The 14777-nt window shown below is 43.1% G+C and overlaps 1 protein-coding gene and 1 long non-coding RNA gene across 4 annotated transcripts in view; one reads left to right on the forward strand and one right to left on the reverse strand.

The window, feature by feature from the left end:
* Nucleotides 1-14335, forward strand: part of Nachralpha6 (nicotinic acetylcholine receptor alpha6) — a 222444-nt gene extending 208109 nt beyond the window's left edge. For all 3 annotated transcript variants that reach the window (XM_071784423.1, XM_071784414.1, XM_071784402.1), the window contains 3 exons: nucleotides 1384-1584; nucleotides 2136-2289; nucleotides 3413-14335. In XM_071784423.1, coding sequence (XP_071640524.1) covers nucleotides 1384-1584; nucleotides 2136-2220 — 286 coding nt within the window. In that variant the 3' untranslated portion in view covers nucleotides 2221-2289; nucleotides 3413-14335. The remainder of the gene's footprint in view (nucleotides 1-1383; nucleotides 1585-2135; nucleotides 2290-3412) is intronic.
* The window catches only part of LOC139816753 (uncharacterized), a 278339-nt gene that overhangs the window by 199073 nt on the left and 64489 nt on the right, over nucleotides 1-14777 (reverse strand). The window lies entirely within an intron of this gene.

A 14777-nucleotide genomic window follows, 5' to 3' on the forward strand; every position in this document is an offset into this window, starting at 1 on the left:
CTTTTTTCCCCACTGCACCGCTGACAATAGAGCTGTTGTTTGACGGGCGAATGTTGTTCGCGGGCAACAAAACCGCGTCACATTTTAATCCCATTGCGCGAAAAAGCAATGTGAGTGCATGAGAGAGAGAGAGAGAGAGAGAGAGAGAGAGAGAGAGAGAGAGAAAGAGAGAGAGAGAATCTGGCGTGAGCGCACATAATAATCCATTGCGAGCGATCGAACGCGGACGGGCAACGAGCGCGTCGAGAATGAACGAGGCGTGCGGACACGTGTTTCCGAGTAAATACACCCTGTGCTGAACGTAATTCAACTCGCGTGTCCGGCCGACGCTCGACGCTATTTTGCAGCTCTACCGGGGGAAAATCGAAGACACGGGGGCTGCGCACACAGAATGATTACGGGACGGTACACGTCATGTTTGCTCTGCGATAACTGCGAGCGGACGGGAGAGATCCGCTCGTCCGAAATCCGTCGGCCGTCGCTTAAAACGGCCGCGACGGTTGTGCCGCCCGGAATCGAATATCGAGATTTTCGCGAATAAACGCCGACTCAATCTACCGTACCCCGGATTTCCGTATGTTTTCCCACGAGATCTTTGCGGCCTTCTCTTTTCCTTCCCCTATTCCACCCCCCCCTCCCCGGGTCGAATCGTTAACAAAATATTCCATCCTAACATTTTTTTTTCGCGCGACCCTTCAATAATCACTTCTGGCTTGCCGCATGATTTTCACCGAGCAATCCGTTTTCTCCTTCGTCTCTTCTTCTTCGCTCTTCTCTATATCACGGAAAACCGATAATCGAGTTCTGTGACATAGTGGTCCAATTCGAATGCAGAGCGCGATAATTTTAATATATTTTTAAATTCTTTACCTATATTGTTAAAAAGAAAACATTGAAACGTTCACTGGATTTTTGATTACAAAGTGTCTTGTATCCTGCAAGTATATTACCTCACACAAGGAAGAAAATCATTTATTCCAGACTGTAATCTTCAATGAGCACTGAATCAATTGACTATATAAAATATAACGCGAAAATGAAAATCTTCAAAAGTATAATTATATATAGTTTGCAATTAATCGTTGAAGAGAAAAATGTACGTAAGTAATGCAAAGTGTAAATTGCCATAGCAATTTTGTCTCGCATCGAACATAAGACTTCAGCGTTTATCGCATTTGACTTTGCATTATCTTATGTATCAAGAGATGGATTATTTCAATAATTATTTCAATAACAATAACTCTTGACGCTTGACGCTTTGAAAAGCCGGAATTTCACGAGCTCTCCAAGGACCCATGCAAAACGCCTGTTGACGACTTCCTGGGTCTTGAGAGAGAACGTTGTGACACTTTCGAGAGTAATAATTTACATGATCTTTTACAGCAGATCGGCGTACGGGACGCCGCTGTCGAGCAGGCCGGCGACGGTCGAGGAGACTTCGGCGTCGTTGCCTCTCAGCGGCATGCAGAGGGAACTTCACACAATCCTCAAGGAGTTGCAGTTCATTACGAACCGCATGAAAAAGGCGGATGAGGATGACGAAGTCATTAGCGACTGGAAATTCGCCGCCATGGTGGTCGACAGGTTGGATGTTTTAAATCTTTCATGTGGTTACAGTCGTGCGCGCGCCGCAGCGCCCGGCGTCTGCTCTCTCGCGAAAAATCACGGACAAAGAGATAGCTTTTACAGCGGAGCCCGAGGTTCAGATCCTCGCACGAGAAAAACTGTCCGTCATTTATACCCCGGTTCGATTCGCCGGGCAAATCCATTACGTGATGAGTAGCTGAACTTATTCGTTTCAGCTGCTTAAAATTCCTTTATTTAATAATTTCATTTATTTGGACTGCAATTATCACATGAGTTTAATTAACCGAAACTTATTTCCTCAATAATTCGAATTATAAGGAAATTATTTATTTTTTAAATAATATCGACTGGAATTAACACATTCAATTTCAATTATATGTATATTATATATATGCTTTAATATTTTTTATTTCCAATTTTGAATTTATCGTTCTTCATACACGCACAATAGAATAGATTTTATTATTTTATCTCTTTAGTCTGATCCGTTATTAAAGCATTTAAGACTTATGGGACTAATGTTCTAATTTCTCCGTTGTGAAATCAAGGGTTTGCCTGTTCGTCTTCACGTTATTCACGGTTTTGGCTACGGTGGTGATACTGTGTCGCGCGCCACACATAATCGTCCAGTAATAGACTGCCCGGTCAAACCGAAAAAAAGTACACGAAACATGCCAGGGATAGCGCCTCCTGGAATATTCGGTAAGAATATAAATTATATATTTTATCATATAATTATACCCTCATAATTGCGCTTATTCTTGTGTCGTCTTGTGCCAAAATTACCGTGCTCGATAGCTTACTTGTCGGGATTTCGCTTAATTCGCGCACTGTTAGTTATTCGGTCGAGAAACCGAAATCGGCATGTAAATTTCGCACCACACGGACCGAACAGGCCGCGATCATTACGTGCGAATGACGTGGGTCAGATGACCATAACGCAGTTAATACTGCGTGGAAATGTTAACAAGCACCGGTGTAACAAGCTCGGCTCATTGGCCGTCGCGCGCGCTGAAAATATCCAATCGCGCCAACGCGAATGTCTCTATCGCGCAATTTCGTCGCGCTAATTGCCGGTACGTACGTACCTCCGGAGCGCAATTATTTATGCATTAACCCGGATATACAACCATTCGATTACATGATTTCAAGTATTGGAACACTCGTTGCTTGATTAACGAAAATTGGCTTTAAATAGTACGATAGCTCCGAGCTAAATGTGATTAGTATAACAAAGAATATTAATTACTCGCTTATATAACTATCTATTAAATTACAAGAGTTTTAATATTCATCAAATAACAGCTCACGTACAGAAATATTCATTGTTTTAATTACATAATTATAGTCTAGAAAATTAAAATGTTAATGAGTTTTTGCTCATTCGGCTCTCTCGCATTTTTTTAATATAAAAATGCTGCGAACAAAATATAAGTTAAAATAATTTCTGTATTTTCTCTTGGTTTTACGCTGATCCAGAAAATTTTCGGCCTGATTACTCTTCAATATTTCTCTTAATTTCCTCGAGCTTATAACTGCACGGCGTTCGTCGGTTGAAGATTTTTAAGTTATCGGAATATATTAGAGAGAGAGAGAGAGAGAGAGAAAGAGAGAGAGAGATCTCAATGAAAGTTATATACTCGCGGAGCTTTAGAATTGCTGGAACTAAAAGCCAGCCCGGCTGAGCTTAATGGCAAAGTAAGCTCACCAAAATCGATCAGTCCGGTACATCTCGGAATTCCCCCACCCCAATGTCAATTCCTCAGAAGTCAATAGTCAGACATATCGTCAGTTATACTCGCGCTTTCTTCTCTCCCCTTCGCAGGAAACGACGTCCGGCACGATTCGAGGAGGTGGCTACGAAGCACGTCGAAATGAAAGCGGGGAAAGCGCGGAAGAAAACAAAAAGAGAGACGGACTCGTTAGCCCCTTTCGCGCCCTTCTGCGCGACTCGCCCCTCCCGAGGGAACAAGGGAAAACGCGTTTCTCGCGTTCTCGGATTCCTCACAGCTGGGAATCACCGCCCGGTTCGTGTGCGTCCAGTTCCTTTTCGCGACGTGCTTTCGTTCAGACGCAGAAGGGAGGCAAAAGCTAGAGTGAGACCACCGACGACGTTCATAGGAAAAGCCACGGGGAGGAAGATCAGCTTCCGGCAGCGGCGGGCAACAGCGGGCGTCGTCTCGCAGCTCTTTAGCAGAGAGGAGGACACGCCTGGGAAAAACGTTTCTGGATTTAAGAAGAGAGGAACACGAGAGGAATGGGAACAAGGATCCGATCGCCGACGTCACGCTCCGTTACGGCTGCGTTATTTCGTTTAAGTGACTTAATTAACGTTTCTAGTGCAGAATCGGTAGGTAGTCGACGCGCGACGCGAGCTGGACGGAGATTTAGAGGATCTACCTCTAGATCGTCGTAAAACGAAGGTAGGTGCAGGCAAAAGGGAAAGAGAGACAAGCACGCGCTGTCGAGCGGATCTAATTGCGTTAATTTCGCGAGCTTCCGTCGATCGTGATATCGACCGGCGATCGCTGCCGACTGTCGTTTCGGCGATCGGGGGTCGATCTCGTGCGACAACCGATGGGACCTCGCGAGGAAGGGACGCGCGACAAGTCGACCGGTGTCACGAGACAAAGGAGATCGCGCAGTCCGCGGAAGAGCGTTGTTGCGGCCTTTCGATAATAGTAACAATAACGATAATATTTCTTATAATAATGAGAATAATAATTAACGATAATTACTGTTAGTCGCTTTGCGCGCGCGCGCATGCACGCACGCACGCACGCACGCGCGTTACGACCGAGTCGTAATTAATTAACGCTGCGTTCTGTCGAGCGTCTCTCGTAGGGAGCCGAGACGGACTTAAGGAAAAAAAAATAAATAAACTGCCAAATAGAAACTCGAGTCAGGGGTGTTCAACCTTTTCAAAACGGTAGGAAAGTAAAGTGCGGCCTGGACGATCGACAGGGTGAACGCGCGCGCGGTACCCGCGACCAATTGGCGAGAGCCGCACCGTTTGTTTCGTTTCGACGAGAATTTCTCCTCTTCCCTTCGATGCACGATCCGCGGATCCGCGATTTAGCGTCTCTCCTAAAGGGCGAGCCCGCGACAAGGCGCGAACGAAACTTGCGCCGATCGAACAATCGCGCGATCGACCCTCTACACGCTCGATATATTTTTCCACGTTTCCCTCGCCCCCCCCCCTCCCACGTTACAAAACCCTCCTATTATCATGCGCTCGAAAGCTGACGTACGCGAAATCACAAGCGATTTGTCCCTCCTCCCCCTCTCCCCCCGCGCTTCCGCAAAACCTGCCGAATATTTTCACACCGCGTATCACGGGGTGCGCGTGTGTTTGTGTGTGTGTGCACGCGGGTGTATGTATGCGTGCGTGTGCGCGCGCGCGCGCGCGCGCGCGTGTGTGTGTGTGTGTGTGTGTGTGTGTGTGTGTGTGTGTGTGTGTGTGTGTGTATACGCGAGAAATATACAAGCGCACAAGAGAGCGGTCGACGCGTCGCTTATTCAGCCGATCGGCGGAAGAGGGTCGATCGATCGATCGGCTGCTCCATTCGTCCGGATCGTACGGTGCCGCACGAGCACGCAGCGTAAAACCGGCGAGGCGAACACGCGCGCACACGCGGAGACCAGAGAGGCGAACGCGACGAAGGCGAGCAAACCGCGGAAAGGAAATAAAAAAAAAGAAAAGGAAACAAGAATAAAAAAAACTGCCAAGTTGGACCACCCCTGCTTTCCGTACAGAGTCACGCGTAAACTCGAGTCCTCGAGGACCTCGGTGAATCCGTCGTGGATCGTGATCGAGCGCTGCGAGAGCGATCGACGTAACACACATTTATGGGGGCCATGCCTACCGCGACGACGATTTATATCTCGGTGGATCGTATAGTCTCGTTGCTCGACTTCGCGCTTGTCAAAACCTCTCGACGACTGTGGCTTAAAGTGGCCGAGCTTCCCAAATTGTGTCACGCTTTTCTAACAGGTCGTTACACTTCCACTCCGCATTTTGCCAAAACGGATTTTCTACGGCTCGTCGGTGAGAAAATAAAATCAAAGGTCTGACTCTTCGATGGCTTAAAGATCCCATAGTCGCGTAATATAATTTTATATGGAACAAAAATTTTTGCAATAATTAATCAATTTTATACTTGTGCGCTGTTTCTTTATTTTTTGATCGAGAAACTATTTCATTTAAAAAGAAAAATAATAAACGGAAGAAGAAATAAGTTTCAATTCATTATTGATCGCATGTCAGAGCATGTGATATTTGTAATGCCGTGGTTGATCATCCGCGATCGTCGCTGTCTCGCTGGCGGTATAAAAGTAAACTTGTAACCTCGAGCGAGCTCATCAAATAATTAATCCTTGAGACGGGTGCTGGGAATCCTCCGAAGGCCTTATTAACGTAAACTCATCGTCGGGCGAGTCGGTGCTTTTTAATCACGCGCGACTAATTGCCGATTCGTGGATCCGCTCGTTATTGCGTACGTCACATGAGGATTGTATGTACCGGGATTTCATTTATACAAACGAGTTTCACCCGGATTATTGCAGTTAATTTTCTACGTTGTATATTCCATCGGCGATATACACGAGCACGTTTTGATGATCTCATATCATTTAAGAGAAACTTCAAATTACGTTCGTATTTTATCATCATGGTAGTTACTATCTGCAGAAGGCTTATGTCCCGTTGCACAGTTTAATGGCACTAATCTCGGGAGAAAATCAGTTCCGTGATATGTAGACGTAAAATAAATAAATATTACAAGACTTTTTAACTGCCGTAATGAGCAAATAAATGGTTAATATTAATTCAGAAAAGTCTTGTAATAATGAGCAATTAATTAAACAACTGTTAAATGAACAACTAATTTTTGTTTTCCCAAAAAATATCATTTTTCTTCTTTAATATTACGCTATGTAGTTGATAATATCGTAGAGTTAACGCAGTACAACACGGATACATAAAAATTCGCGTATTTAGCAAGATACTTGTGGCAAAGCGTAACGTTAAATCGCAGTCGTCGAAGGTCTTGGCATACATCCCCGTTCCTAGCCCCGCTCTCCCTGCCTCATTTAACGAAGCTGTACGGAATGACAGAGTGATATGTAATCGCGTCGTTCATACGACGCAAAAGAGAGATGATACACAAAAAGTGATGAATAACGTGTCGAAGGTGTTCCGACTAAATACTCAGATAAATATGTAAACATAAACGAGTAAACGTTCGCGTGGCGTGGGGACTTAAGTACATCCTACAAGCGATCTGTTTGGTACACAGGAGTGAACAGTGTCATCGGCTAAACAGTGTCATAGCACGCACGCACGCACGCACACACATACACACCCGGAAACACATTACACGTATACTGCAACGTCCACTGATGAACTGCTTAGATGTGAGGCAGCGACGGTGTATTCATCAAAGCCAGATACGCAAATTGGATCGTCGACGATAGTCGATCGCGATACCGATCGGGATCGTCGATCGTTCCAGAATCTCATGTGGATGATCGTAAATCATCGCCCACCGAATCACCGCGGCGATCCACCGGCGCGGGAAGAGTCCACCGAGCAAATCAAATCAAACCGAAAATCATTGCGAATTCGTTTTTCCCGAGGAGGGTGATTCAGGTGATTATCGATCATTGCCGACAATCATTTCACGGGGGGAACGTAAGTAGAGTCTACGGCGCTCAGCGGAGAGCACGAAAAAAAAAAAACGCACACGGACGAGAAGGAATTGTGATACAATTGTGTGTGATCCTCGGGACGCACGCAACGGTAAACGGGATGAGGAACAATCGCGCGACGCGAAGAACAATTTCGAGCACAACGAATCGCGAGTAGAGTATTTCGTGAGCACGCAGGGAGGAGAGACTTGAAGGACCGTTTACACCATGCCGATTTTACGACGCGATGCTGCTAAGAATGTTGTTAGGGTAATCGTTGCGAAAGGTTATCCTAAAATCACAACTACTTGCTATAGGCATAATAAATCAATAAGAGTCTCAACTAGAATATATATCAAATCATTGCGATACTCAATACGTATTCGCGATGTTTATAGCATCTAATTAAAATATTGCTAAAAAATGTAACACAATGCAGAAGTGTAGGCAGCGCTTGGACACAATGTAACCGAGAAACGCGGACTGTAACATTTATAATAATTCGAGTTGCATTCGTGATCACTGAATCGTTGAGTCACTATAATTCATAATCACTGATTCAATAAATAATTAGTAATTTAATTATAGTAATTTACTTAGTCGGCTTGGTATCCATTTGAACGTGCTTTGTTAAACCAAGCGGTTTTATTCTTTCGAGCAATCTCTTCCTCAAATTTTCTGCAAATTTTTCTACCTTATCAATTTTCGATGCGACATCCTTAAAAAAAAATCTGCGGTGTAAACGGGCCTTGCAGAGTCGCTGGAACGATCGACATCGTATACGGGGGTCACCGACGATTTCGAGGCGGCGCGGTCGATCGACGGAAGATTCACCCAGGGCGTCCGATCTAGCATAATTTTCTCATCTCACACGCGCGCCACGTAATCGATAAGTATATACGAGTGTAACGGCGTCGGCCAATCGAATAAAAGACACGAGGAGACGGGAAGACGAAGAGAGAAAGTCCGAGGGCGCGTCGCGACGCCGCCGTCGTGAAATCGGCCGCCGCGCCGGAGCGAAACCGTCGCGTAGAGATCGGAGCTTGAGGACGAGGCACAATATATGCGGTCTCGAATGGCACACTCGCGAGAAACGACATTTGATACAATAGTGATATCAGGGAAAGGAAGATACACACGCATCGCCCGTATCGCCTGAACGCGTTTCTTCACCCGTTGAGCGCAGTTCGTTCGATTCCCGATATATATCACCGTGTCGATCCCGGATACGATCATTCGCGTTAAACAAATCAAATTCCGGGATGCGAATTCGGACGTGCGCGCGTCTAAGCGACGCTGAAATGCGCGACGAAGATACGGGCACGTACGTATCCTCCCACGTATAGACGTATACGTGTATCTTCCGTTGCCGTCTCACCGGAGATTTTTTTATATATAACGATAACGAGGGCAGAGGCGGCGGGAGAGTAGTGCATTGTTAATTCCAAAAAATGCTCATTAAAACGAATCTAGCGAGTATACAGCGTAAGAAAAATTTTACATGGTGTTTGTACATTTAAGGAACTAAAACGCATCACGCGCAGAGGAATCTCGCTCTGCGATCGAACCATCGTACGTAATTAACGAGAGCATTAAAGCAGCGCGAAGATGTAAAATTATTACGAGCACGGCAAAACGGGAAATATGTTCTATATTGTAAGAAAGGAGAATAAGAGAGGGAGGAGGAAGCGGGAAAACGAATCCGTATAAACGTTAAGCGAATTAAGCTCTAGGAAACTCGATGTACGGTAATCGTTTGGTTAGTGAAAAGTCCCGTGGTTATTATTACTATTGTTTACGCCGAAGGAACCGGCGATCATCGTTAGTGCTATATTATCAACAGACACCGCAGGACTATTACTATTAATATGATTACCGTTACTATTTATCACTACACAACTACTAGCGCTACTGAATATTATTATTATGGTTATCATTACTACTACTATTATTAATTACTAATGTCGTTACTAACTATACTACTACTATTACTACTACCGCTAGAAGCTACACTTAACTATTACCTACCTACCGCTGCTACTATTGTTACTATTATTGCTAACTTCTAACACTCCACACTCCACCGTGGGCGTGGAGAGCGCGCGATATCGCGAGGAATCGCGCACGATTTTAGCCGTAAGTTAAGCGATCTCGATTTGCGTTTTTAATATTCGAATTGTGGTAATATAATCCGCGATAAAACACAGACAGACGGGGAGCTCAAGCGATATCACGACATATCCCGAATTCGTCGGTTGACTTTAAGGATATAACCGTTGGGGCAAATTGTTACAATAACGCGTCCGCATTTAATCGTGCAACGCGAGCTTTTGGCGACGGTGTATCGATTCCGTAAGGCTAATCCGAATTAATTAGTGGGCCGAAGGTAAAAACCGACATTTTTACAGCGACGGGGGGTCGCGGCATCCCTTCGTCCGTCGTTCCGGGATAATTCGACTCGCGGGAAAACGTTCTTTCTTTATCGGCCTTCTTCGATCGGGGATAAATGAGAGAGAAATTCGATCACAAGTCGTTGCTGTTACAATCCTTAATCTAAACAACAAACTCGCGCGAGGCGACGCGCGCGTGGCGCTACGCGTGTAAATTTGTCGGTTACTCGATATTGCGTAATAAGTTGAAACCTCGTGCCGGCCGAGACCAGGGATGAGAGACACGGTTATCTTTGCGCGCAAAATTCTCTTCAGCTTGTCGGGATTCGTTTGGAAAACTTTACTACATCTGCACGTTTAATCTTCTCAGTCTCGAATAAATTCCCGATTCAGCAAAAACTAGGTTACACACGACGCCCATTGTAACACTATTTAATGGTGACAACGTAAAAGAACCATTAGACAAGAGAGAATTGTAGAGTAGCAGTTCGCGAATACAACCATCATTTTTTTTTCATAAATATACAAGTATAATAATTATATAAAGATATATAAAAATTCCTAGACATGACAATTAATAGAAAATAGGAAAAATGAATAAAATTATAGTTTCCTGGCTACAATTGTGAATACATTTTACATTTTTATTCAATGAAACATGCATATTCGCTGAAACATACAGACATTCCTCCTCATAGTATTGCCCGAGTTCTTAATTCTGACTGGGGACTGAAAGGATTAAACGCTACACCGATTTTTCGTGCGCGCGCGGTTCTCTTTCCGATAGAACGGCTAGATTTCTCGATTAACTTCGCCGCGATTAAAAAAACACGGACGACAAGAAGGATACGTATATATTGGATAAGTGTACGCATCTTCGTCGGTACGAAGCTCGTTTCGCCCGCCGCTGCGTAAACGCGAGCGGGCGTATTGAAACATGAACAAAAAATCGTGTAAATAACTTCTGTGATAAGAATCGATTATTAGTAATTTGCCGAATGCGAAACCCCTTGAGGACGTCGGCGGAAGCGGCGACGCGAGCCCAAGCCAACGAATCGGCTTCGCCGAAAGCGACACGAAACAATTGTACAGCGACAAGGATAATTTAAATTTTAAATAATGCGTTTCTCTCTGCGCATGTAGTAAACAAAAAATTTGGAAACGTACAGATATCTGTCCTCGCTTTCAATTTCTATTTATATCAAACTGTCCTTTTTTTTCCTCAAAAAGTAATAAAATATTTTTTTTACTTTACAATGTAATAATTTTTTATACGTATAACTTCGAAAATAATCACGTCGACATATAAAATTACATGTTATTTCCGGCTTCCAAAATGATTTCACAAGCTTTGAAAACAAAATCTGCGAACGAAAGAGACAGGTGGTGCAACGTTAGCATAATAGACGATCGACTTGGACAGATATCAGAATAATGTACGAGCCGGATAATTGGCTTCGTTTTACGGACGAGATAATCCAATTCTCGGAATTACACGAGTCAGTTCCCGTTAATCCATCCCGTGCCAAATTATCTGCTCGTGTCAGACGAGATTGGCATCAGATCTTCTTCTTATTCGAAGCGTCTTCACGGCCGTCTTTTACCAGTAATTTTTTCGTAGCCTGCATTCTTCACGCGTCTCGCATCTCGAGCGTACAAGCAAGGTCGACATATTAGATAAAAGATCCGCGTATGATATACCGCTATCGGTTTCGTGTTGCGCGGCGAAGCTTAACGTGTCTTCATTTGCGGCTGATTGAGGCCGATTAGTAGCAACGGTTCTCGCGCCTCCCCGACGAACGATGGCGAGCCGGAAATGACAGGGCTTAGGTGTGGAAATTGCCAATCGACGTTTAATCCGGCCGCTCGCGGCCAATTTCGACTCGACGGCGAAGATGAAGCGGCGATGCGCGTGCTTGAAATACGATCGCCCCTCCGATCGAGAGATCAAAGAAGCCGAACGGACACGCGATTTTCCTCGACCATATCGCGCGAACACAGCGATCAACTGTGACCGTGGTCCGCTAATTGCGGCGCGCCCGCTAATTACAGGCGAAATCACGCAGGCGGGAGACGCGCCCGCGCGATCTGTTTTTACTTTTTTATATATGACACGCATCTCGTCACGACCATATTCGACGTGGTGTCGCTTTTAGAAAATATTAAGTACGTCTCATCGGCCGCGAGCACCGAGCGACGACGACGACGAACGGCAAGCGGAAAAGAGACGGGCTTGGGGCCTCGCGACGTTACTTCCGATGTTTAAACGACGCGGAGCGGTCGCGGGGTACACTCGTTATGCACTTAAGCGACTTCGTTTCGAGCGGTGCATTATTATCGATAGTGTGTATAGCCGTGCGCCGTGTGTGTAATGTATACATACACATATACTTTGAACATACGAATATAAATATATACATATAAATATAGGCGTATACATAGATAATGCATTATACATATATACATATTATACATATTACATATATATATGTATATATACATATGTATATATACCATATATACATATATATATATATATATATATACATATATATAAATAGCGGAAACATTATTGTAACATACGAACAGCAGGAGAATCTGCTAAAGGTGAAAGAAAATGCTATATAAATTGACATTGAACGTTAAACTAATGGATAGTGCGAACTGTTAATAAATTGTAATATTAACTAATTCATTAATGAACTAAATACAAAGGAATTGAACTAGGTTACACGGGCAACTGGTAGTCTGTCCCCAAAACATTCATCTCTGTTCCTACTTTCTGCGAAAGTGGAGCTCGCGCGTTGTTTTCGGCATGCATATATATATATAATACATATATACGTTGATACGTATATGGTTTCTCGCCATGAAACGTGTCACATTGGATTCCTCCTTGATTTCCGTCGGATGTAGTATGTATAATCTTCAATAATTTGTCGAGAATCGTTTGTCAAGCTGCTGGCCATGCGATACACGCCCCGCGATATGCTCTCGTTTATATATAATTATTATATTCACATGTACATAGGACACCATTGTATACACACGCGTGCCAAGAGTGATTTATAAACGCAATACATATGGCGTGCGAATCAAAAGAGACACACGAAAAAAAAAAGAAAAGAAAAAGAATATGAGGAAGAAGGAAAGGAAAAGGTGTAACGACGAGTGTGTAAGAGGCTACGGGAATGTCGATTGTCGTCGTTCCTCTCCCGAATTCTGCACTGATTCTCAAATAAAAGGTACGGCTTGACCTCACGCACCGGCTGCTCGTATTTTATTCTTCAGGAATAAAAGCCGAGGGAGGGTGGTCCCTTCCCTTCCCAATAATCCGCGCCCCCGTTCGCTTTCGCTCTAACGATACGTGAGAACCAGATATGAGAAAACCAAAAGAGAGAGAGAGAGAGAGAGAGAGAGAGAGAAAAGAAATAGGAAAACGAGAAAAGACCAACAGAAAGTGCCGGAACTTTTTTTCGAGATGAGTTGAAACGCGATGAAAATGACGCAAAGCGTGACCAGATCGTCAACGACCATGTGTCAACGTCGGTGTTACGCACACGCGTTATTAGAGAAAAAAAAAGAAAAAAAAACACTCGCTCGCACACATTGCCACACGGATTGACCATCGACGGATCGATCCGCAAACCGTTTTACATGAGATAGATACGTAATGTTACCGCCGTTGTGTATGTGACGTGCGCGAGACGGAGATGTCATATAAGTAAATTAATAAATAATATTAATGATAATTGACGGAGGAGACAAGCCAGCCGCGCGCGGTATGCTCAAAATGTAGAATAAAAAAAAAAGATTACGACACAGTGTACAATGCGTTTAAGGATATCCTTATGTATAGATAAACACGTTAATACGGAGTGTAAATGCGACTGTTGCGACGAAAAGCGGGACGGGACTGTTGAAACTTGTAGGATTAAGCGAGAGCGAGAATTGTGCGATATACCTGCTGCGATGCGTCGCTATAGCGTGAAAGAACAATGCAAATGCTAATACAAAACTCTATATGAATAATCTTGCGTTCCTAACGATGAGAACATTGTCCGATGAATAAATGACGGATTGACGCTAATTGACTTTAATTTCCACTTCACGATATTGAGCGACAAGTAAGCCACACAACTTAAATTTAATACGAATCGAAGAAACATAACTATTATTTTGTTTTACATAAACGAAAAGCCATGGCTTTTATTTTATTTTATTTTATTAATTACATTTCTTTACTGCATCACTTGGGAATATTAAAAATTGGAAATCTCTTCATCATACTTTGAAGTTTTAACTTATTCTTTTAACATATATGAGTACATTTCGAAATAGTATATAGATACGTACATCACATAAATTTTCGAGTAAAACTAATTGTGAAAAACGGAATGGAGAAATGCAATATATAGATCGATAAGAGGCAGCCGGAAAATTCTTTCGAAGGACTATCTGAACGAGAATAATTTACATGCAATGTTAATAATAAAATGATAATTAAGCGGAGACTCGATTCGACGAGTTCATTATTTAATTATTATTCTTATAATCATTTATTTAGGGATATATAACCTTTCGTTCAAGATGTAACATGCGATAGTTTCGACAGTTTTGTACGAGCAAGATGGAAATAAATGTCACGCACTCCTTGTCTTCTATAGAAATCCACCTTTTATTTCTCCGAATTCTAGCCAAATCTTGAAATATTGGAGTAAAATTAAGTCAAAACTTGTCAGTAAGTAACTATGACGATTATTCCTATCCTAATAATTTAAAACTACAAACTCGATTAGCTTTTTATGACGGCGAAAATAGAATAATTTTACATCGCTTTTCTATTTGACTTTTACAAAATTAACTGACGTATTTACTACATATATATGGTAAATACATCATATATATAAATTATCTGCGACCGCTTTTACCTCCTACATATATTATTATACTCCTACGTTTCATTTCGCTTCGCTGAACTTACAATTAGTTAGTTATAGTTCAACCCACTGTTCACAGCTAGTTTACAAACAAATTATACATTCAATTGATTAATCATTACTAATGCAGTCGATGCAGGTTAATGACTACATCGATGTGATATTGAAAAGT

Source organism: Temnothorax longispinosus, chromosome 1 (genome assembly GCF_030848805.1).
Source record: "Temnothorax longispinosus isolate EJ_2023e chromosome 1, Tlon_JGU_v1, whole genome shotgun sequence".
Classification (NCBI taxonomy): Eukaryota; Metazoa; Arthropoda; class Insecta; order Hymenoptera; family Formicidae; genus Temnothorax; species Temnothorax longispinosus.